At 36.6% G+C, this 25,974-nt stretch overlaps 1 protein-coding gene across 1 annotated transcript; it reads left to right on the top strand.

The window, feature by feature from the left end:
• Positions 1-212: 212 nt before the first annotated feature.
• Dgke (diacylglycerol kinase epsilon) lies at positions 213-25,541 on the top strand. Its single transcript, XM_015495440.2, is given in 12 exon segments — positions 213-256; positions 258-689; positions 9,029-9,188; positions 11,420-11,539; positions 12,543-12,686; positions 13,046-13,203; positions 13,530-13,581; positions 14,825-14,938; positions 17,679-17,750; positions 21,103-21,230; positions 21,450-21,561; positions 21,916-25,541. Coding segments are annotated over 12 exon segments (1,701 nt in total). The 5' UTR covers positions 213-227; the 3' UTR covers positions 22,096-25,541.
• The last annotated feature ends 433 nt before the right edge of the window (positions 25,542-25,974 follow it).

Raw genomic sequence — 25,974 nt, 5'->3', positions numbered from 1 at the left:
GGCCCTGCGGTGGGGGCGCGGGACCGCCAGCGGAGGCCTGAGCTAGAGATAGGGCCCGGGGTGGTCGGGGAGGAGGCGTGGGTTTCCGGAGGCCTTGCCAAAGGGGCGAGGGCGGTGGGGCCCTGAAGAAGGCCGCGCGCCGGTACCAAACGGCTGAGTGCCGGAGGGGAGCGCGAGCCCCCACTGACCGCTTGCTCTCTCCTAGTTAGACTCCGGCCTTGGAAAAGATGGAAGGCGAGGGGCAGCCGGGGTCGGGCGCCCGCCGAGGGCCTGCTCGCCGACGGGCACCTGATCCTGTGGACGCTGTGCTCGGTGCTGCTGCCCGTGTTCATCACCTTCTGGTGTAGCCTGCAGAGGTCGCGCCGGCAACTGCACCGCAGGGACATCTTCCGCAAGAGCAAGCACGGGTGGCGGGACACGGACCTGTTCAGCCAGCCCACCTACTGCTGCGTGTGCGCCCAGCACATTCTGCAGGGTGCCTTCTGCGACTGCTGCGGGCTCCGAGTGGACGAGGGCTGCCTCAAGAAGGCCGACAAACGCTTCCAGTGCAAGGAGATCATGCTCAAGAGTGAGGGCAGGGCCCTGGATGTCATGCCCCACCACTGGATCCGAGGCAACGTGCCCCTGTGCAGTTACTGTGTGGTGTGCAAGCAGCAGTGTGGCAGTCAGCCCACGCTCTGCGATTACAGGTATGGCCTTTGTAGGAACGCTCCATGGGAGAATCACTGCCATGTTTTTGTATCTGTGGGAGTCAGGTTTTCTTTTTTTTTAATATTTATTTTTAGGCGTAGATGGACACAACACAATGCCTTTATTTTTATGTGGTGCTGAGGATGGAACCCGGGTCCCGCCCCCCAGGAGTCAGGTTTTCTTGAAGGCGTGTAGAGGCCTCCTGTAATCACAGCCGTTGGCCCGCCCGAACTGCTCTGGACAGACACTTCTGATGTTGTGGAAAACGGCCTTTGCAGTAGTCTTGCTGAGAAGAGGCTTCTCTCCTCTGCTTCTTTGGCAGCATGCCCTTTGGGGCAATAAAACTTGACTCTTATCTTCCTTAAGTGCTACCTGCATCTTGGCCATTGTATGTTTCTCCAGTTTACATAAGAAAAAATGAAATATGGCCAAATAAATTTTCCTTTCAATCACAAAACTGATTCATCCTTGGCTTTGTATTGTAAAAAGAAGTGTAATTCCAGGGCAGCACTTTAACTGTATTTTGCTATGGGTGCCATAGTGAAACACATTTAAAAAAAAAAAAAAAAAAAACCAACACTGAAATGAAAACTCCTCTTGAGTTTCAAGATGGTCTTGCAAGACTGTGTAGTATATCTTAGATACACGACTTTGATTAAACCAAGAATATTTCAGTGGCTTCTGCATACACCATGGACAACACATTTATGTGGTTAAGTAGTGTCTGAAATAGATGAAGATATACCTCCTCTTGTTAGAGATTGGTAGAATGGAATGATGTCTTGCAGGTCATCTGTTCTAACTCATTTCACAGTTGAGGAAATTAAAGGTAAAATGGGACTGACTTACAAAGGAATTCTTACCCCCAGAACAGGATTAGGAATGCTGATACCAAGCCTTCCATAAGTCTGGACATCTTCATTGTAATGGGGTTTGTTTCTGATAAGTATAAAAGCTTATGAACATACTTACAAGCTGTAGTAGAAAGCTGGGACTAAATAGGATAAGCCACTTTTTTATTTTTTGTAGAACAAGCTCTCTGTTTTTGTTTTGTTTTTTGGCATGAGCACTGGTATGTCAATACTGGTTTTTAAATCTTACCCTAAATAATTTTACACATTATCAGATTTAGATTTAATAAGTTTTCAAAATAATATATTTTAGACAACTTTAGAATTTTTAACTATTTGTTTGTTTTTAGTATCTTTAGAATTTAGATGTTGTTCTGTCTATCCTGTCTTTTGTCCTTAATCAGTGAGTGCAAAGTTACCAGTGACTTAAAATAAATGTCACAGTGAATTGACTTTTGTTGTTTCCTTCCATTCTCTGTGCACAAATTAAATCTCCTGTTTTTGCCTCTACAAACCCTTTCCTGATTTATTCAACTTCTGCTTCCCCAAATTTTTCCTTCTTGATGATGACATATCCTTTATCTCAGGGTTCTCAAGTAACATCCCCAAACCAGCAGGATCATTATCACTTCAAAATCTATTTAAAAATGTAAATTCTAGTTTGCCAGATTTGACGAGTAAAAATGTAACATTTGGGAATTATACCCCCCCCCCCAAAAAAAAATGGTGGTTTATCTGAAATTCTCATTTACCGGGGCATCTTCCGTTTTGTATCTGGCAACCCTAGCCCCACCCCAGACCCACTAAACCAGAAACCTGGCAGTCTTTGTTTGAATAGCAGATAACTCTGAAATTGGAGAATCACTGCCATGTTTTTGTATCTCTTAAAACCTGAGTCTCATTCCTTAATATGTGTCCTCCCAATGAGTGCAGTGAAAGTTTATAATGATAGATCTCCTTCTGATTAGCTTATTCCTAGGGTTACTGAGCAGTCTGTTCACAGCCTGCTATGGTCTCTATATAAATTTAGGAAATATTTATTATTCCGAAAAGTAAAAAGCAGTATCCTCAAGTTGTATGGATTCTACAATATTCTAAACTGATTTATTTTAGCCAATAATTTTATTCAGGATTATAGTCTACTGTGATCTTCTGTAGAAATGAGATTTTGGAAGGAGAAAGAAAACATCATTATTTACAACATATGATCACAAAACAGTCTCTCTGTGGATTTTATCCAGCCATGGGGAGGGCTCCTTTCCTTTCTGCTTCACATTCTTAGAGAAGCTGGTGAGCTGAGACTGATCATTTGAAAGGGGGTAATAACAGGTAGTGACTGATTTTAAACCTGCAGCCCTATTAAACTCTGCAAAATAGGTCTTTATACTTATTTATTTGTCATCTATTTTGTGCAACATATTGTGCTAGAGTCTGTTTTCCCTATAGACTTTTTTCTTTTTGTGTGTGTCTGCCTCTACCCCAACCACTACAGTGAATTCTGTACCTCATATCTGAATCAGTACTTCTCTGTCCTTCCTTTTGTTCTTCTCGATTCTGACTACAGTAGGGAATTAGGTTATATTTAAGTGTTTGTTCTATTTACTAACTAAACCTTTGTTCCCTGTAATATTCTCTTAGTAAGAGAAAAGGAACTTAAGTTTGTTTGTTGTTTGTTTTAATATTTTTTAGTTGTAGATGGACACAATACCTTTATTTATTTACCTTTATGTGGTGCTGAGAATGGAACCCAGGGCCTCACACATGCTAGGCAAGTGCTCAACTACTGAGCCACAATCCCAGCCCTGTTTTTTTGTTTGTTTGTTTGTAAGAAGGCTTTTTCTTCATTATTCTCCCTCTTCTCTCCCCACATACTATGATTAGTAAAACAAAGCCACTTTAGTCTCAGCTTTGATCTTAAATTTTATATTTCTGTATTCTATTGGTATATGTCATATTTCATTAATTATCTGAAACAATAAAAGATACTAAGCCATCTTCTAAGTCAGAGGTAAAGCTCAATGCGTTGGAGCACACCTGTAATCTTAGCAACTTGGGAGGCTGAAGCAGGAGGATTACAAGTTCAAATACAGCCCTGGCAATTTGGGAATCTCTTGTCTCAAAATAAAAAATAAAAAGGACCAGAAAATAGCTCAGTGGTAGAGCACCCTGGGGTTCAATCACCAGTACTGCCAAAGCAAAGCAAATGAATATTCTTATATTATGATACATAAAGAGCCAAAAGTAAACATTTTAGGCTTTGGGAAGCATTTGGTCTGTCGTAATTACTTAACTCTGCCTAGTACAAAACCAGCAATGGACCATATATAAATTAATAGGTATAGTTGTTTTCCAATAAAACTTTGTCCACAAGGTCAGGTGGCAGACATAGTTTACCAAACCCATTCTGGTATGAATCCCATAATTGACCATCACAACAAGTATAATACAGCTGCCTCCTCCAGCATACTAAAAAGCTATTGGGAACAAGTAACTATTTTAAAAGAAAGTAATAAGCGATTTTGCCAGCAGAATTTTTCGTTGCTAAACTTTTAAAAAATAAAAGCATCGTGATGTGTGACTATAGTCCCAGACCCTCAGGAGGTTGAGGCACGAGGATGGCATGATCCCAGGAGTGCCATAGCAGAAATTTCAGCTACTTGGGAGGCTGAGCTACTTAGAAGGCTGAGGCTAGAGGATTACAAGTTTGAAATCAGCCTTGGTAACTTAGCAAGACTGTCTCAAAGTAAAAAGTTTAAAAAGTGCTGGGAATATAGCTCAGTGGTAGAGTAACCCTGAGTTTCAATCCCTAGTACCACCAAAAAAAAGAGGTCATCCTGGGCAATATAACAAGACTGTGTCTCTAAAATAATTTGATTTAACAAAAGTAAAGCAGTTATACTCCTGAACAAAAATAAGGTAAATCTGCAAAGCATTCCATGTTTTCCTATGAGGGAATAGTGTAGATGATGTTCTGTATCTTGATAAGGACCTCAGTATGAAGGCATTCATTTCTCAAATTTCAATAAATGTATATATTTGTACATTTCATTGTATATAAATTTTACATCACAAGAAAAACCTATAAACAAATAATGAACTCTAGAAAATGATAAACCTACTGGCTGAGTTATTTAGTATTTTTATATCTGCCATTTATTTGAAAATGTACCAAAAATAAGATGAATTAATGGATATGGAAGTGTGTTGTAAAATGTTTAATGCTTGAATGCTAGGTCATAGGGATACCAGTTTTTAGTGTAAAATTAAAAAGCAAATTATTTTACCTTTTTTTTTTTTTTACTTTTTACAGTGCTGAGGATTGAACCCAGGATCTTATACATGCTAGGCAGGTGCTAAAAAAGCAAAACATTTTAAAAACAAGGTTATCCTTGTTTTTAGGAAATATTTGCTGAAATTTTGAAGGGTGAAATCTCAATATCTGAAATGTATTTCCAGATGATTCAGCAATGTATACGTTTATATTGAAAGAAAGCAAGTCATGGGAGAAAATATTAATTAAGAATCAAGGAGGCTGCTTCATAGTGGGGTATAGAGAGGGAGCATGGGAGGAATAGACAACTCTAGATAGGGCAGAGGGGTTGGAGAGGAAGGGAGGGGACATGGGGTTAGAAATGATGGTGGAATGTGATGGTCATTATTACCCAAAGCACATGTATGAAGACATGAATTGGTGTGAATATACTTTGTATACAAACAGAGAGATGAAAAATTGTGCTCTATATTTATAATAAGAATTGTAATTCATTCCACTGTCATATAAAAATCAGGGCCCAGTGCTGTGGCATACACTTATAATCCCAGCAGCTCGGAAGGCTGACACAGGACATCCAGAGTTCAAAGCCAGCCTCAGCAATGGCGAGGCCCTAAGCAACTCAGTGAGACCCTGTCTCTAAATAAAATACAAAATAGGATTGGGGGTGTGGCTCAGTGTTTGAGTGCTCCTGCGTTTAATCCCCAGTACCCCCCACCACCACCAAAAAAAGTAATCAGGATTTGAGGGGTGTAGCTTGGTAGCAGAGCACTTGCCTAACATTCCAGAAGCAGGGGGATCAGAGTGAAGGGTGAGTTTAAGGGTATTCATTTTGCTACCCTTTTGATTTCTCTGAAAGTTTGAAAATTTCAAAGTAAAAATAGGAACAAATAAAACTCATAAGCAGTTACCCAGTGACATGGTACTTAAACTAAAATATCAGAATAGTATTAATTTTTTATTTTTTTAATATCTTTTTTAATTGTAGATGGACACAGTACCTTTATTTTGTTTATTTATTTTTATGTGGTGCTAGGATTGAATTCCGGGCCTTGCACGTTCGAGGCAAGCGCTCCACCGCTGAGCCACAGCTCTAGCCCCAATCTTTTATTTTTCCATTGGCTTTGAAATCTAGGCTAAGCTAAATACTAAGGTACAAGGTGAGTAAAAGAACAGATCTCAAGTTTGAAGATGTTGTTTCTAAGGAAAAAGTATAATACTGAATAACTAGTAAGCATTTTGGTTTTATCTTTACAAAAAGAGCAAAAGCTAATAACAGTTATTTTGTTGAATTATTTTTGGGTTGGGGATGTAGTTCAGTGGCAGAGCGCTTGCCTAGCAGCAACTGTCAGTCCCTAGGTTCAGTCCTCAGCACTTCAATAACAACAACAAAAAGAACCTCTTCTGAAATTAATTAGAATTTAGTGAATGATAAATGTGTCATAAATCAGTGGGAATCAAAAATATTATGAATTGTGCTAGGACAAGTGCTCTTTGGGGAGAAAATAGCTACAGATGAATATATAATTTGGAAATGATAAAAGACTTTAAGCATAAAAGTATGTGAATAAACTACAAAGAGAAGTACAGATCTGTATATCAAAACATAAACTGAAATACTTTAAAAAGTACATTTAAAAGGAAACTAGCCTGGCCCAGTGGCACATACCTTAATCCCAACAATTTGGGAGGCTGAGGCAGTAAGATTACAAATTTGAGCCCAGTCTGGGCAATTTAAATTTATCAAGACCCTGTCTCAAAATTTTAAAAAGGAGCTGGGAATGTGGTTCAGTGGTAGAGCACCCCTGAGTTTAATCCTGGGTGCCACAGAGAGATAATACTGAAGCATCTTTTCAATTAATATACAAAAGAGATTGGTAAACACATGTGTTTGCAGTTTTTAAAACCTCCTGAAAGATGAATATAGGACATAAATGAATTCACAAAGCAAAAGACAGTTCAGTTTGACCTAGTGACCAGGGACCTTTAAATAGAATCTTAGGAAAATGTATGCCCTTTGATTCAGAAACTTCTCAGATTGTAAGGAAATTACCTCTTTTATGTTTGAGGTTGTTCAACACATTGCTTATACTTACAAGAACAAAGTAATGTTTTTAAAAAAAAAAACAGGTAAGGGGCTAGATAAATTGTTATATCCACATGATGTATTATAAACCATGTTTTAAGTAAATATTTAATAGCATATAAAATTATTCATGCTATAACAGAAGAAAAGCAGGGGCTGGGGATATAGCTCAGTTGGTAGTATGCTTGCCTCATATGCACAAGGTCCTTGGTTCAATCCCCAGCCAGCACCACAAAAATAATAATAATAGTAACAGAAAAAAAAGTAGTATCTATTATAGATCAATATAGATATCATATTCCTAACTATATTATAATAACTGAAATTTGTATGTATTATAATAACTGAAAATAAGCATATCAAAGGAATTAAGAATGTTGGTAGATAATCTTCATTTTATACCTTTCTAAATATTTCAATTCTCAAGCATAAGCTAGTATTGTGAAGTAATTCTGTGGGCATCCTTTCAAATTAATGTATAACAAAACATTCATGTAGATGAAAATTTGACATATTTACAACCTTTCTAATTTCTTTCAATAACACTACCCTGTTTTTAGAGCATGATCCCCTTTTCCAAGGCCACAATCATCTATAGCCCATGGGAAGAGGCTAAAGCAGGGATCTGCCTTCGTTTTCCTCCAGCACTAGTTTTCTAAATGGGAAGCCATGTGACTCCTCAAAATGTATCCTCTTCTCCGAATGCTTTCTGTGTAATCCTCACAGGCAGGATCTGGTTACCTGTGCAGTTATGAATTCCCACAAGTTAAGCAGATCATTGTCTCTAGTCTTACCCAATTTAAAAGTTCTTGGTAAAATTTGACCCTGTCTCCCACAAATAAGTGTATTGGTGTTGGTTTGGGAAAATATATATATAATATTACTATTTTTAAATTGATGGTAACCAGCAGACAGATGTATTATACTTTAGCTGTGAAATCATCTATTATAGTTTTACATATATGCATATAATTATTTTTAGCAGTAAATCAAAACAGGACTCTTGGGTAAATAGCAGTTATTGGACAAATCTGAACATCTGAAAGGAAAAAACACCCTTAAAATAGAAGACCAAGAGAATTAATATATGGAGGAAAAATGTTTACCCTCTTTTTTTTTTATTCATTTAACTAAAACCATTTTTTTTCTGGTGGCCTACTTTGTACAGTCCAATCTACTTTATCTGTGAGTGGATTAAATACTTAGCAGATTAAAAATAGAAACCCCAGACCTTGCCAGCACTGTTCCCTGCCTGTTGTATACATTGGTACTGAACACAGAGGCAAATCTAAATATACTTGTTTTATCTGTATTTCAAAAGCAAACATAACTTGTTTATGAGCTGCCCAAAAAGCAGTTGACCGTTTTACTTACATTTATAAGTTGAAATTTTCAGTTTAGACCTGAGAATGTCTTTAGGGCTCGGCAGTGGCACATCTAGGCAGCAAAGCCTGCAGACCTCATGAACATATTTCAGTTAAAGCACAAATAACTAACACATAACAGTTGCTGTTCTAGATGGCTTTTGTTAACGTGGCTTATAGCTATTGATATTTACCATGTTATAAATCAGAATTAAAAAATCACTGGGCTGGGGTTGTGTAGAGCATTTGCCTAGTACTTGTGAGGCCCTGGGTTTGATCCTCAGCACCACATGAAAATAAATGAATAGAATAAAATAAAACGTATTTAAAAAGAAAGAAAGAAATCACTAAAATACATATTTTTAAAAATAATAACATATTTTTATGAAAATGTTTACATTCAGTCTATTGTTATAGCACATCATACATCTTCTGGGAAAAAAAAAACTACATTTTTGAGAGAATGAGGATGAAATAATTTCCTAGTATTATTATTAAAATGGCTTTAATCTCACAGATGCCCTGAAAGGATCTTGGGGCTCAAGATGTTTGAGAACCATTGTTATATTTTCATTCAAACCTTGTAACATTCAAAACTTGTAACTATTTTCACAATGCAGGCATAGATACATATCTTACATGTGCCAGATTTTATATCCAATAATGATGAAATTATTATTTACATTTTTGACAAAAAAATTGGTTTGCAGCTCAATAAGATTATAGTTTAAAATTAATTAATGTCTTTGTTTCTTCCTTCCCTCAGGTGTATTTGGTGTCAGAAAACAGTACATGATGAGTGCATGAAAAATAGCTTAAAGAATGAAAAGTGTGATTTTGGAGAATTCAGAAATATCATCATTCCACCAAGTTATTTAACTTACATTAACCAGATGCGAAAAGACAAAAAAACAGATTATGAAGTGGTAATTAGAGATTATTTTTCTTATATTATTATTTCTATAAAGTTAAGGCAGTGTATGAGATTGTTAATTCTGCATTTGTGAGAAGAATCAGAGCCAGAAATAAAATAAATAAAAGATTAGCCAAATTATTATATATGTGCAGATATGTGGCAATAAATCCCATCATTAGGTACAAATATAATGCACCAATTAAAAAATGTGGGGGGAAAAAAAATAAAAGGTCAAGACCAAGAAGGGATGTAAAATAAATACCTTTATGGTAAGCTATAAAACCCTACCAATTCCTAGAGGTGTGATAAAATTTTGGCTCTTGAGTTCTTTCATGCCTAGAGGGAGATCAAAAATGTACTAGTGATTTCTAAATCACTGCCTGCATTTGAACCTAGCTTTTTAAAAATAGATTCCTAAAGCCAGGCATGGTGACACATGCCTATAATCCCAGTGACTCAGGAGGCTGAGGCAGGAGGATCAGAACTTCAAGTCCAGTTTCAGCAACTTAGCAAGGCCCTAAGCAATTTAACAAGACCCTGTTAAAATGTAAGAACAAATGGGGATGTACTTGATGGTAAAGTGCTCTTAGGTCCAATCCCCATTACCCCCCCAAAAATAATTCCTTAGTCCAGTTTCATTGTCATGTTTGATTTAATAGATCTAGAGTAGAGCCCAGAAATCCATATTTTTTTAAGGTCCTCACATAATTCTGATGAACAGCCAAATTCGAAATTCATTATTGCAGTGAAAAGAAAATATGGATTTTCCTCACACCTTGTTCTAAAAGAATTTTCCATGTGGAATTCTACATGAGGTCTCTAAAAAAAAGTTTATATTGCACATTGGATGCTCCAACAAATAATACCAGACATTGAAGTTGTTGGTGAAGGATTTGCAGTGTGTGTGTGTGTGTGTGTGTGTGTGTGTGAAAATCAATGTAAAAATATCTCTCAATCTTTATGTACCTCTTAAAGAATAATTATAAAAATTTATATATATATATTCCCCTACTTGAATATGCCAAAATAATTGAACTGTTTTGCTTTACAATTAAATGGTACTTTTTCAAATTAAGTATTTATATCTTAAAAGTCATTGTTGTCAATATTCCTGCAAGGAAAAGTGCACTTTAAAATTTTTAAACCTTAATATTGTTAAGATACACTTTTTAAAAAATGTACAGCCCCTTATCTGAATTTAATCTGAAATTATAAGAGGTATGAGAATCACTCAGTTAAAACCACAGAATGACTTTATTAATGTTGAAATCTATAAAGAGAGGGTAAGAGAAGAAATGGTTAGATTATACAAATTTATTTGGCTTTTGGCTATTACAAGTATGAATTTTTGAATCCACTTTTGAGTACCCCATTTAAAAAAAAAAAAAAAAAAAAAAACTTTCAACTAGAATATAACCAGCAAAGGAAAATTAAGCAAGAAAAGAGATCAAAGAAAAATCCATATCAATATCCGTTAGATGAATGGTTGAAAGGACTTGAAATGTATTGCTGAGAGACAAACTCATGTTACAGGTACAACATCCCTAATCAAAAAATGCAAAATACAAAATTTTCTGACTGCTGACATGACACCACAAATAGAAGATTCTAAACTTGATGGGTTGTGGTCAGAATGTAGGCGCACACATTAAAAACATTGTGTAAAATTACCTTTCTGCTGTCTATAGAAGGTATATGGGAAACAAGAATTTCATGTTTAGACTTGGACCTTATCCCATTATGTATATGCAGATATTCCAGAATCAGAAAATATTCTGATTCCAGGAATTTCAGAAAAGGAATATTTAACCTGTACATTGCTTCAGATGTTTAAACACAGCCGTTATGTGGAAGAATAAGTAATTTCCAGTTGCTTTAGAAGCAAAATTAGAACAATGAATGCAAGTTATTGAAAGACTTTAGACTTTCACCTCAGTTTAACCCAGAACTTGATACTATTTTAACAGTGGCATGGACTGCCTTGTTATTTCCTTCCTAACATATCTGAGCATATGCTGGAGGACTTACTTAAAGTAACATAGAGGAAAATTGTACATTAAGTTGGAAGGTTAATCTCTTAAGGTCTTCTTTTATTCTTAGAACTATTTGACTTTCATATTACATTGATAGTACTGGTATCATTGTTTTTTCAGCAAATTCCAGCACCATTGTTATCAATGAATGAAAAATGTTGTGTTTGTCATCTCTGAGACTTTTTTTTACTCATTTTAATATTTTTAGCTAGCCTCCAAGTTTGGAAAACAGTGGACCCCAGTAATAATCCTGGCCAACTCCCGCAGTGGAACTAACATGGGAGAAGGACTGTTGGGAGAATTTAGGATCCTGTTAAATCCAGTCCAGGTAATTAAACAGATCACCTTCCTTTCTTTATTAATCTTTGCATTTTCAATTTCCCTTGAATTCAGCATTTACTAATTCTTTAAGTCACTAATCATGTAGTAACAGGAAAGAATGATAATTATAAAACTATCAAGCCATTCAGATGTGTGGAAAAACAGAAACTATATTACCTAGCAATCCTACTTCCGTTAATCTACCTAAGGGAAATGAAAACATGTTCCCCAAAAACTTGTATGCAAATGTTCATCGCACATTAAATGGAAACAGTTCAACTGTCAATCAGTCAGTGAGTGGATTCACAAAACCTGTGCCCTCAAATAAAATGGAATACTGTTCAGTGATACAAAGGAATAAGTTATCTATTACAGTAAATAAGCTTCAAAAACATTATGCTAAGTGCAAGAAGCCAGGCTCAGGCAAACACATATTATACAATTCATATATGTGACCTGTCCAGAAAAGGCAAATCAATAGTGACAGAGTAGATTGTTGTTGGCCTGAGGCTAAGGTTGGAAAGGAGGAGAGACCGCAAAGGGCCATTGAAGAGTCTTATTAAAGCAATAGAAATGTTCTAAATTGGATTATAGTGGCAGTTTCACAACTTGATAAACTGAATAAAAATGGTAGACTTGTTTACTTCAGGTGAATTTTATGATATGTAAATTATAACTTCATTTTTAAAATTTTAGAATGGAAACTAGGCAATATGATATCATAAATGGACTCAAGCATTCATTTATTTACACAAGCAAATGATTTAACCTTCCTGCGTGCCTCAGTTTCCTGGCCAATAGAATAAGAAGAACTCCTACTTTGTCAGTGTGGGGCATAAGCCTCAGTGAATATATAAAGTGCCTGGCATGGTACCTGACATGTTATTAATGATAAATACACAGTGGCCAGTATTAGTTAACCGTATGCCTACTCATCTACAGGGAAATAATCTCTCAGATGAAGGACAATTTGTATAAAAATAATTTTTTTCTTGTTCTTTCATTTCTAGGTTTTTGATGTAACGAAAACTCCTCCTTTCAAAGCCCTACAACTTTGTACTCTTCTTCCTTATTATTCAGCTCGAGTACTTGTTTGTGGAGGAGATGGGACTGTGGGCTGGGTCCTGGATGCAGTTGATGAAATGAAGATTAAGGTATTTGTCTTTAAGAACCGCTGTAACAGGGATGTAGCTCAGTGGTGGAGCACTTGTCTAATATGTACAAGGACCTTGGTTCCATCCCCAGCACCAAAACAAAACAAAAAGAAAAAGAAAAAACAAACCACTACTACAGAAGCATTTCTAAGATTAATTATACAGTATTGTTTTAATTATGAAGGTAAATATTAGAAGACATCATCAATTCAAATGGATAAGGATGGGATATTGTGATGAAGTAGTTAGTACAACCTAGAATTGTTATATTTGTGTCTTTATTGCTTTGGTTTTCAAGTTTTACAAAATATTATACATTATTTAAAGAGAAAATCTGAAGTATGTCTTCCATGTTCTAGGGACAAGAAAAATACATTCCACAAGTTGCAGTCTTGCCTCTAGGAACAGGCAACGATCTGTCCAATACACTGGGTTGGGGTACAGGTTACGCTGGAGAAATACCAGTTACACAGGTCCTAAGAAATGTAATGGAAGCAGATGGAATCAAACTAGATCGGTAAGTTACACTTTGCCAAAAAGTGTATTTCTTGAGCATTGGGAATAGTATTTGGTTTGTAAATGAAGACTTGTGTAGCTGTGAACTTAAATGTAATTTTAATGTAAAAGATTATATTAATTTTACTTATAAGTAGATGCTGATGTCTGTCTTTGTTATTTTGTAAGGTCCAAAGGCAAAGTATGCTGAGTACTTTCTCAAAATTTGCATTCTTTCTCAGATGTGGTTACTTTCTCTAATGTTATTTTAATAGAAAAACCTCCATCCAGAGTACTGTTTTTGGTTTAAAAGTTCTGATTTTTTTTTTTTTTTTTACTATCTTCCAGATGGAAAGTTCAGATAACAAATAAAGGATACTACAACTTAAGGAAGCCTAAGGTATGTTTTTAGTGCTTCTGTTATGAATAGTTTTAGCAAACAGACATGGAATGTCCACAGTGCGTAAGTTGCAGCACTATCTAGTAGGATGCAGAGGCCTGGTGCTTATCTGGAGGGAGCTGGTAATGGAACAGAAGAGATCATGTGCCCACCTCACTAGCTTCTGTAAAAGGTGCTGTGAGGAAGAACAAGGTGCAGGCATACCTCCTTCTGCCTTGGCAGATAAGGCTGAGGAAATTACAGAGGAAGTGATGTGGGAGCTGGTCCTTAAAAGATTAATACAGTTTAGATCAACAGAGAAAGGAACAAAGGACTTTCCACAGAAGGAATACTTAAATAGTATGAGGCGTGGTTAGCAAACAGCAAATAGTACAGAGATAATGGATCTGTGTTTTGTTTTTATTTGCAGTGCTGGTGATCATACCCAGGACCTTGCTCATGCTAGGCAAGCACTCTCCCACTGAGCTACAGCCCCAACCCAAATCTGTATTTCAAAAAAATATTCTGGAGATAGTGTGAAAATAAGTTAGAAGCCGCATGAGAGCATTAACAAGGAGAATCTTAGAATGAGGACAATTCAAAGACATTTTAAAGCTGGAATTGATCAAGCCTTGGCAATTTATTGATATAAGAAGAGAGAGAGAAAACGCATATTACTACTAGAGTTCTGATTTTTATTATTGGATATATGGAAACGGCATTAACCAAGATAAGAAAAACAGGAAGTTTCAGGCTTAGGTAGGAAGAAAATAGTTACATTTGGGGAATATCAACTCAAATAGCTATAAGTTGGAAGTTTGGGCTTGTTAACTCAGGAATAAGAACAGAGCTAGACATATAGATTGGGGCATCCAGGCTAGGTCGGGAAATAAGATAAACTAACTAACTATAGCCTGGATTGAGACTGATAGAAACTGAGAGTTGCAAAGAAGGTTTGAAGCAAATGCATTGGGACTGTCAAAGTGAAACCCTCGGTGCACAGAGGAGAGCCTTTCTAGATGCTGGGGTATGACTGTGGCATAGTAAATAGAAATGGAAAGTCAGATTCATATTCATAGTTACCAGCCTAGAACTAAAGTTTGTTTCTAGTAACTTCACCAGAGAGTATAAAGTAGCTCTGTGTGAAAAATTTTAAAAGTACTTGATTTTCAAAAAGGACCAAAAGACTAAGATTTACATATTGAAGTGTGACACCGGCTTGCAGAGAGCACAGTCTATTGCTTATCCTTACTCTTTCTCACAGGAATTCACAATGAACAACTATTTTTCTATTGGACCTGATGCTCTCATGGCTCTCAATTTTCATGCTCATCGTGAGAAGGCACCATCTCTGTTTTCTAGCAGAATTCTTAATAAGGTGTGTTGGATAAAATAACATTTCCTGCTTATCACTGAAGGTACAGTAAAAATCAATAGTTCAATTATATTTAGTACTCTTAGATCTCTTAGATTCTAGTTGAACTAACTTATAGAAACATTTACCTGCTCTGTTGTGTAGGACTGTCAAGTTAGATTCTTTTTTTTTAATATTTTTTTAGTTGTAGTTGGATATAATACCTTTATTTTATTATTTTTATGTGATGCTGAAGATTGAACCCAGCGCCCCACATGTGCTAGGCAAGTGCTCTACCACTGAGCCGTAACCCCAGCCCTCGAATTAGATTCTTAAATGTATTTTATTAACTGGAACACATGTTTTATTTTATTTTATTTTTAGATATCAATGGACGTTTATTTATTTATTTATTTATTTATTTATTTATTTGCAGTGCTGAGAATCGAACCCAGTGCCTCACACATGCTAGGCAAGTGCAGATTTTTGAAAATTCAATGTTGGAATGTTTTTCAACATATTTTGTTTAGGTGAAAAGTAAATATATGATAACTTATATAAATGGCAACTGAAATTGGAAAGGCAGTTAGTCAGAGTAAAATTTTAGTTAAGTCATTAATGAAAAAATATAAACCATTGGCTTATATCCATAAGACAGATGAGGTAAGGAAAAGAGCACTTGTTTACTGTGACTCTTGCTAAGGTCATCACTCTGGTTTTGGGCACAGTCAGTTCCTTTAATGGAAGCTTTGTTTTGGATTTTGTTTGTTTGTTTTGGTACTGGGAATTGAACTCAGGGGCACTCAACCACTAAGCCACATCCCCAGCTCTATTTTGTATTTTATTTAGAGACATGGTCTCACTGAGTTGTTTAGCACTTCGCTTTTGGTGAGGCTGGCTTTGAACTCATGATCCTCCTGCATCAGCCTCCTGAGCCACTGGATTGTAGGAGTGCACCACTGTGCTGGGCTCAGAATTTTTTTTAAATGACTTTAATGATAGAACAAAAGAATGTGAAAAATAAATACAACCAGGCGTGTTAGCGCACATCTGTAATCTCAGCAACTCAGGAGTCAGAGGCAGAGGAACCCAAGTTCAAGGCCAGCCTCAGCAACTTAGCAAGACCTTGTCTCAAAAAAATAAAAAGGCTGGCAAGGCATGGTGGTGCATGCCTGTAATCCCAGTGGCTTGGGAGCCTGAGGCAGGTGGATGTGAGTTCAAAGCCAGCATCAGCAACTTAATGAGGCACTTAGCAACTCAGCAAGACCCTGTCTCTAAATAAAATATTTAAAAGGGCTAGGGATGTGGCTTAGTAGTTGAGCAACCCTGGGTTCAATTCTCAGTACAAAAAAATTAAATTAAAGCAAAATAAATAATTCTATTCCTGGGCCTATTTTACAAATATTTCAAATTTTATTTCATTCTCTTTTATTATAGTTACTAAAGCAATAAATATTGCTATTTATATAACTGATAATTAACTTTTCTGTACTTCTGTCAACCTTGTATTCAATATTTATATTCAAAATGAATCATTAAATATTTGCTTAATTTATCTGCATTTCCTTAAGTAATTGGAGTAATCAGCAGAAAAACATCATTTAAACATAAACCACCCCTATTCCTTCTGAAAAACAGACTAAACTTTAAACTAATAGCCTATAATCCCAGCTACTCTGGAGGCTGAGACAGGAGGATCACAAGTTCAAGATCTGGGCAACTTTAGCAAGACCCTGCCTCAAAATTAGAACACTAAAAGGGCTGGGCTATAGCTCAGTGGTGTAGTACTCTGGGTTCAATCCCCATTACCACCAAAAAAAAGTATGGCCTTTATTGTCACCCAAAAGAGGGATGATTAACATTTCCTCTGTTCTACTACAGTTCAACTCTTGTTTTCATTTTCAGAAAATGTATAATTTAATAAATATTGTATAATTGGAATCTTGCCCTGAGTGTACAGTCCAACTGGGGAGATAATGCTCACGGGAACAAATTTTTTAAATGGCAGTATAATGTGATATCAGCATAACGTCAGAATTGTTTAGGAAAGAGAAAGATGGGAAAGTTTCCAAAGAAGCTCAGGTGCAAGGGCCAGACTTGAGTCTCCTGAAGAATGAGCAGCATACCTAGGAAGAGAGACCATGGACTCATCCTAAACTGGGGCTACTGATCTTATTTCTTTTTTGTACCAGGAATTGAACCCAGCGCACTCTACCACTTAGCCACATCCCCACCCCTTTTTTACTTTTTTTTTTTTTTTTGGAGACAGAGTCTCACTGAGTTGCTTAGGACCTTGCTAAGTTGCAGAGGCTGACTTTGAACAGGAGAATCCTCCTGCCTCAGCCTCCCAAGTCTCTGGGACTAAAGGCATGTGCTCACGTAGTACTCTTTAAGCCAAGAGTAGTAGCATAATAGAATGAAATGTAAAATGAAAAGGCTGCTAAAAGAGAATCATATACGGGGCTGTGGTTATGGCTCAGGGGTAGGGCGCTCGCCTAGCATGCGTGAGGCACTGGGTTCGATCCTCAGCACCACATACAAATAAAATGAAGATACTGTGTCCACCTAAAACTAAAAATAAATAAATAGAGAATCACATACCAGAGCATCCCTTGGAGTGCCCTTCTGTCCATCAGTGTTCATTCCACTCCAAGGAAATGCTGTTCAAGGCAGAATGGGGAACTTTGTACAGTGTCTTTTTCTTAACATTTAATAGGGTTTGTGAGATTTGTTTTAATGTCATATTTTTGTTCATTTTTCATAGGCTGTTTATTTATTCTATGGAACCAAAGATTGTTTAGTGCAAGAATGTAAAGATTTGAATAAAAAAATTGAGGTAAGCCACAAATACCTTCCACAAAGTTTTAGATGTTTTCAGGATTATGAAGGTTTTTTAACAGAAGTGATGATTCTTCTTTTAAGTTACTTTGCTAACATATGTGGGGTATTTATTTGTATGCCAAGCACTTTGCTGAGTGCTTTGAACACATTATCCCTCTAAACAGTTCCCATAATCTATAAGGCAAGTAGTAGTATATTGCTATTACACAGAAGAGAAAACTAAATTTAAGTAATTTGCCCATATTCACACAGTTGGTTTCACAGGCATGGGTAGTCAGGTTTGAACCCAGGTTTATCTAACACCCAAATCTGTTTAACTGATATGTTCTAATGATTTGCACTTTAAGTTGTCTACTACAGTGAGTGCCTGATTTATCATAAATGCTCAGAAGACATTTAAATGCAAAGTTCAATTCAGACTGTTTTGGTGCGATATCTCTCTTATATACCTAAACAAAATAATACTGTACATGGTGGCACATTCCTGTAATCCCAGCTACTCAGGAGGCTGAGATAGGAGAATTGCAAATTTGAGGCCAGAATGGAGAACTAGACCTTATCTCAAAATAAAAAGATCTAGAGAGATAGCTAAGTGGTACAGCACCCAGTACCAAAAAAAAAAAAAAAAAAAAAAAACCAGAAAAAAGGAGTGATGGTAAAGGAGTGACAATAAGGACTAGGGATGTAGCTCAGTAATAGAGGGCTCACCTAGCATGCATGAACCCTTGGTTCAATTCCCACCACCAAAGCAAAAATGTATAAACAGTAAAAGTAGAATTCTAGTTATTGATTATTGTTACAGTATACCTGATAACATGAGATGGCAAAACCTTATGTGTATTTCTTGCTTGCTTTTAAAAATAATCTTATGAGCTAAGGCTGTAGCTCAGTGGCAGAATGCTTGCCTAGCATATGTGAGGCACTGGGTTCAATCCTTAGCACCACATAAAAATAAATAAAGGCATTCTGTCCATAAAAAGTAATAACAATAATCTAATGGTTATAAAAACAACAAAGATGCTAATGGAGAGACCCAAAACTAGTAAAGTAAGTATGGGAATAAGTAAGATGGGAAGAGATAATAAACATATTAGAAAAAGAGAGAATAAAGTGAGCAGAGAGTAAGGAGCCAAATTTACATTAGCCAAGGAAAGCCATGCTGTTAGCAAACACTCAAGAGCCTGTGGGAGCCACACCACACAGAATAGTCAGGTTCTCCAAAAAGAAGGTCTTGGGCATCCCAGCTGCTCAGGAGGCTGAGGCAGCAGGATTGTGAGTTCAAAGCCAGCCTCAGCAACTTAGCGAGGCCCTAAGCAACACTGACCCTGTGTCTAAATAAAACACAAAATAGAGCTGGGGATGTGGCTCAGTGGTTGAGTGCCCCTGAATTCATTTCCCAGTACCAAAAAAAGGTCTCGGGATACTTTATTATATTTCCTTCTTTCTAGGCTTTGATAATATTGGTAGCACATATAAAATAGCACTTTATTTTGTTGTCTGAGTTTTAATTTATACAAAGGTGTTTGTGAAGCCACCTGCAAAATGCAAGGTACTGTCCTAAATACTGGAGTTGCAGTGATAAATTCCTTCTCTAAGTTTACAGCCCAGAGAGAAAAAAGGTACTTAAATCACATTGCAACATAGTATGAGAAGCGATATAAAAAAGCAGGTGGTCTTATAGGAGTTAGGAACTTCAGATACTTCTCTAAGGAAAATGACAATAACATGAAGTCATTCTAGAAAAAGTAACAAGCTGAAATCTAAAAATTAAGAATTAGCTAAGTGAAGAAGGTAGAGAAGATTGTTCTATGGTATGTTCTCCTTGCCTTTTCAGCCATGCAAACGTGGCCGAAGAGAGAACATGATATAGTAGTGTTCAAACAGAAGCATAGTAGCAAAAGCTAAAGATGGACAGAAACCAAATCACAGAGGTTTGTATTGGCCTATTAAGGAGTTTGAATTTTGTCATGAGCGTAGAGTCAAGCCACTGAAGGGTTATAACATGGGGATTAGGTGCATTGTGTCAATCCAGTTGCTCTGTGAGGAGTGCACAGGAGAGAAGTAAAGCTAGTAATAAACAGACCAGTTAGAACATGCAGAAGAAGGAGATGATGGTTCTGCCCTAAGGTACTGTCCCAAATGATAGAGAAGTAGTATCAGCCAGGCACAATGACCTGTAATCCCAGCAGCTTGGGAGGCTGAAGCAGAAGGAACACAAGTTCAAGTCCAGCCTCAGGAACTTAACAAGGCCCTCAACAAATTAGTGAGACACTGTCTCAAAAAACAAAATGTGGTTAAGCAATCCTGGGTTTAATTCCTGGTACCCCCAAAAAAAGAGAAAAGTAGCCTCACCTGTTTTCAGATTGATGAATGTGGAGGAGAAAGGTATAGGGGGCCAAGATAAATCCCATGTTTCTGGCTTGGGGAAGGTGAGGGGTGTGTTGCTCTTCCATATGAAATAGGTTGGTGAGGGGAAGCAGGTTGCTGAGAAGGGTTTTGTCTGTTTTGTATATGCATCATAAATACCACAGTCAGGGCTGGGGATGTGGCTCAAGCGGTTGCGCGCTCGCCTGGCATGCGTGTGGCCCGGGTTCGATCCTCAGCACCACATACAAACAAAGATGTTGTGTCCGCCGAAAACTGAAAAATAAATATTTAAAAAATTCAAAAAAAAATAAAATAAAAAAATAAATACCACAGTTAGTAGAAGTGTTTTGTGGGCCTTTGAATATGGCCCAACTCGCCAGCTAACTGTGCCAGCAAAGTAGAACTGTCAACACAGAGATGGCTAAGACTGCCCCCCCAAAGCCTGCAACATGGAGAGAGGGGGCTTAGTACAGAGCCATGAGGAATGCCGTCAACAGGAGGCAGGATGTGAAGTTCTCAGGATTGACCAAAGAGGAACGTCCTGGCCAGAGGTAGAAGTCCCCAGCGAGCAAAGGAGTTTTCAGGTGCAAAAGAGGCTTCATTAGTGTCAGGTCAAAGGTAAGCTGTGAGTTAGACAAGGCCTGAAGAGAATGATGGAATTTAACAAAAAGGACATTATTAATGTCTTAATTAAACACAATTCCACTGACTGGATGTGTTGTACACCTATAATCCTGGCCACTCTGGAGGCTGAGGCGGAGGGATTATAAGCTTTAGGCCAGCCTGGGCAATTTAGTGAGACCCTCTCAAATTTAAAAATGTTTCACTGAGGAGGTGGGAAAGCCCAGACCATCTCCAGTGAGAGGTGGGAAATAGTCTTCTCCTACACCTGCTTCTCTCATGTCTTCTGTGTGATTCCAGCTGGGTATGTGTGGAAGTCATGCGCCCTGTGGTAACTAACTGCTTACATTTCTTTAAAGCTAGAACTGGATGGTGAGCAAGTACAGCTGCCTAATTTGGAAGGCATCATTGTTCTGAACATTGGCTACTGGGGTGGTGGCTGCAGATTATGGGAAGGAATGGGAGATGATACTTACCCACTAGCCAGGTATGTGTATTCACAATCTCTTTTATGTCACCATTTTCTTTAAAACACCCTATTATTATAGACTTTCACATTTTTTTTCAGCTTTTCTTGTTTATATGCTCAGTAATATAAACATTTAATAGGTTGATGGCCCCATTTGTGTTAAAAAATAACTGCCCTTACTTGGCTGATTTTATTTCATTGCATCATATGATCCATATTTCCTTCTTCCATTGTTAGGCATGATGATGGTTTACTGGAAGTCGTAGGAGTGTATGGGTCGTTCCATTGTGCTCAGATTCAAGTGAAACTCGCAAACCCTTTTCGAATAGGACAGGCACATACAGTTCGGGTAGGTAAAATATGCTGTAATACTCTATTTTCAGACCATTCATCTGTTGAAGAAAGGATGCATGGTGTTGTTTTATCTAAACAGGTTTATGGCCCATGCTGTTGGTAACCCTACTTCAGAGGCTCGAGTGGGTGGGAAAGAAACAGGAAACATGGCCCTTAATCCAGTCAAAGAAATAAAGCATCTCCTGAAAATGAATTCCTAAACAATCCATGAATATTTTCATATATTCAGTTTAGTTTTCTAGAAATGAGATGCAGAAGGATTAAGGGACCATAGGTGGTATTAGTAAGGAAGATCTTTCTGAACTTCTTGGGACTGACTTTTTTCTAATTATTTTTTTCCTAACATCAGCTGATTTTGAAGTGTTCGATGATGCCAATGCAGGTAGATGGAGAGCCATGGGCCCAGGGGCCCTGCACTGTCACCATAACTCACAAGACACATGCTTCAATGCTGTATTTCTCTGGAGAACAGACGGACGATGACATCTCTAGTACTTCAGAGCAAGAGGACATAAAGGAAACTGAGTAGATAAATGAGAAAATGAAAACTTAGTGTAGCATCTGCACAAGCCAGTAGATAACATGTTCATCCAAAAGCAGAAATTCTCTATCAGCTATTCAGTCTTAATTTCACTCATAGTATAATGGATATACATGTAAGGGCTGGGATCTAGCTCAGTGGTAGAGTATTAACCTAATGCATGAGGCGCTGGGTTCAATCCCCATCACAGCAAAAAAAAAAAAAAATACAGTATTTAATGGGTGCACATTTATGTAAATAGCATTCCCAAAACAGTCAAACTTCCAGTTAGTACAAAATGCCTATTCTCTTTTCAGCATACTTTGACCATGTTACTAACTTTGGAAAAATCACTAAAGATTACTTGAACATGATATGTTTTTCATGGTTATATATTTTGAGAGTGAAGCTTACTCTGAAATACGCACTCTCATTCCTTATTCTTAAATAAAATATTTGATGGACAGGATGTGGGTAGAAAGATCATTTCCATCTTAATTTTTAATGTGGTGACACCATATTGTTTTAAAAAATAGCTTGCTGTTTTGAATGGAAATGGTTCATGTCAAACTGGCATGGTGAATGCTAGGCAGTCTCCTGCAGCATGCTTTTTCAAACCCTTAAAGGAGAAATGTAAAAGAAAGACAATGATCAAAATTTGCTTAAAGTGTTATAATTTTTATTGTTTGGTCATTTTTAGACTTCTAGATACTGTTTATTGTTTGATATTAATCCTGTCCATGACCATGTTGAGCTAAAGTTCAGTATTTTTTCATTTTGTTTTGTTTTTGTTTGCAATGCTAGGGATTGAACCCAGGTGCCCACGGATTCTAAGCAAGCTCTCTACCACTGAGCTACACCCCCAACCCAAGGATCTTTTTTTATATCAAAAGAGAACCAGATAGGGGGATTAATCTAAAATAAGATTTAGAGCGTTTTGGATTAAAAGCTACAGGTTCCAACAATTTAAAAAAAAAATGGTTAAAAGAAACTTACTGATCAGATTAATTGCTCAAAAAAGTTCAAGACTAACTCATGTTTTCAATATTCAATGGTCTTCTAAGATTTTAAAATAGGGTAGTCTTTCATATTTAAAACTCTTAAAAGAATTTCCCAGTGGGGAGGTAAGTGGACAGAAACCACTGCTAAAATGTTTATTATGTTCTGTTTATTTTAAAATGAGAGATATATTTTTAACTTATTTATTATTTACCTTGTTGTGTGATACTTGTGTTTAGTGTTTACACTGTGTTATATAGTTTTATTTAATAAGTTAAATTGGTCACATAAATGATCCTAGTTATAATTAGATAAAAATCTGAAGTCAGGTGCAGTGGCACACATCTGTAATTCCAGAGATTTAGGAGACTGAGGCAGAAGGATCAGAAGTTTGAGGCCAACCTCAGCAACTTAGTGAGACCCTTTCTCAAATTTTAAAACAGGACTGGGGATGTAGCCCGGTGGTAAAGTGGCCCTTGGTTCAATCCCCAGTCCCAAAAAATAAAAAATACATGTAATAAAATCCTAGTTTAATTCTCCCAGAAATATTACCTAAATATTCTCATTCCTCTATGTTTAAAGTGGGTAGGGCATGAAAAGCACTGGCAAAGTGCTTTTGGATAAATGCAGACATTGTCCCTCAATACCAAAAACTTATGAGGGGCAGTTCCATGGCTGCCCGTTAGAGGGTGCTCTTCTGTCATTGTTAACCAGCTTTACCCTAAGGGTCTGCAGTTGGGCACACCCAGTGGGCCTCCAGCCTCGTGTTTTTCTGACAAATGGCCTATTTGTGGGCTTAATGGTCTTTCATGACAGTAATCTCTGAAAAACTAGAAAATCCCAGTGGCTCCCTTTAAGGGTCTGCTATGACCCACATGAACCATAAACTTCAATTTGAGTCACCCCAGGCCCAGACCACATTTTGAAAGAACTTTGTAATGTATGCAGTAATCAGTATGTTATATAAAATACTTTTACATTGTTAAATTAACCTCTTTCAGATGTCCACATGTGATGCTAAATTCTAGTATTGAAAGATTTTGTACACAAGTCTACTTTCAACTTATTCAGGCACCTTTCACATCAGGTAACCATGGCAGACATAGTGGGAGAGTTTTGAAGATTTTCTTTTATGGGCTGATCATGTTTTGAGTATAATGAAGTTTATCCTTTAATTCATGATCAAAGTTTTTATAGTTACCACACTTTATTAATACATTGTTATATTTACTTTGTTGTAGGTTATACCTATAATTCATAGTGTTAATTGTAATCGAAGCAAAGTAAATAGTTTGGAATATCAGAATTAAAATAATCAAAATAACTATAATTTTTAATTGTTGAAATTACTCTACCATAATGTTACACTGGATTTAAGTTTATGTACAATGCCTTTATTTATTTAAACACATTTTTCAGTTGTAATCTAATGAGGTTTTTTTATTCCTGCTGACCCTTCATGAAATTTTTCTGCTGCCTTATTGATTCATTCAGGTTTAATTTTTATTTAGGAAAGTTATTTCGGAATACTATATCACAAAACATATTGCTATCTTTAATTTAAACAAAATTCACTTACTTTTTTAGCACTAGTTGCCCAGCACTTCAGATAAATGTATAGGCCTGTGCCTTGTTTAAATAAAAACATTTTGTAATAATTCATGTTTGCAAGTTATATATTAGGGTATTAATTGTTTATATTACCAGGGATTCTACATTTTATGAAATAATTCACCATAAGATTTTTCTGTTCCATTTAAAATTGTCTTGATATTAAAAAATAACTTCTACATTCTCAGGAAGAAATATGTGAAGTAAATCATATTTCCATATACTTTCACATTTCTCTCATCTTTTACTGCCCTAATACATTCCTAATTCCTCATAAATTTAGTGGCTTAAATACTGATTACCTGGCAGCTCTTATAGATCCCTGAGGTAGATAATAATTTTCAGTGCTTTGTTATATTTAATAGGAGTCGTCCAGTAGTAAGATTACATGGTTTAAATTATTTAGGTTTTCTGCAACAATTAGATGTGAACCTTTATTGTAATGCTAATGTTTGTAAATTTTTTTATAGTTAAAATTATTTATTTTTATTTTTTTAGGATATGTCAAGAACATGTAGTGTTTACTTTCTGAAATGTATTTGCCTAGAATTGTAAAATATACTGTGACTTAGAAATTCCATAATCTCTTTTGCACTGTAAAAATTAATACTACCAGCATGTCAAGAAAAATAATTTGCATTTGTACTATAAAGTAAAATTGTATCTAATTTATGTTATGGGGATTTTAATTTGCACTAACTAGAAAACTTTAAAGGCTCTGTTAAAATACAGATTGATGTGGACTCAAATACCAAATTTGGCCATTCAATAGAATGGTTGATAGTTTTGTGCAATTGTCCTTCAAAATAATATTAAAGCAAGAACCAGCACTTTATATTCAGAAATGTTGTTTGAGACTTTTTTTTTTCTTCCTATTTTCACCCAGCTTAGGACAGTGAAATGTTAATTTGTTCTTTAAATCTATAAATTTAAAAAGAAAATATAATTTTGTTACTATATCTCAATCCAGATGAAGTTACATGCTTAGCAAAAAGACAGAAAAAGGTTTTTTATTTTACTTTTAAAAAGTGTGTCCCTGTGAGGAGCATGGTGATACACATCTCTAATCCACCACCTCTGGAAGCTGAGGCGAGAGGATTGCAAGTTTAAGGCCAGCCTTGACAATTTAGAGAGATCTTGTTTCAAAATAAAAATTTGTTAAAGGGCTGGAATTGTAGCTCAGCAATAGAGTGCCCCTGGCCTCAATCGCCAGTACTGCAGGGTGGGGTGGGGGAGTATGCCGAAATCCCCCTTTAAGACCTGTCTTGTTGGGTTTTG

Source organism: Marmota marmota, unplaced genomic scaffold, assembly GCF_001458135.2.
Source record: "Marmota marmota marmota unplaced genomic scaffold, marMar, whole genome shotgun sequence".
NCBI lineage: Eukaryota > Metazoa > Chordata > Mammalia > Rodentia > Sciuridae > Marmota > Marmota marmota.
The sequence above is the reverse complement of the archived record's forward strand: the minus strand, read 5'-3'. Positions and strand labels throughout refer to the sequence as shown.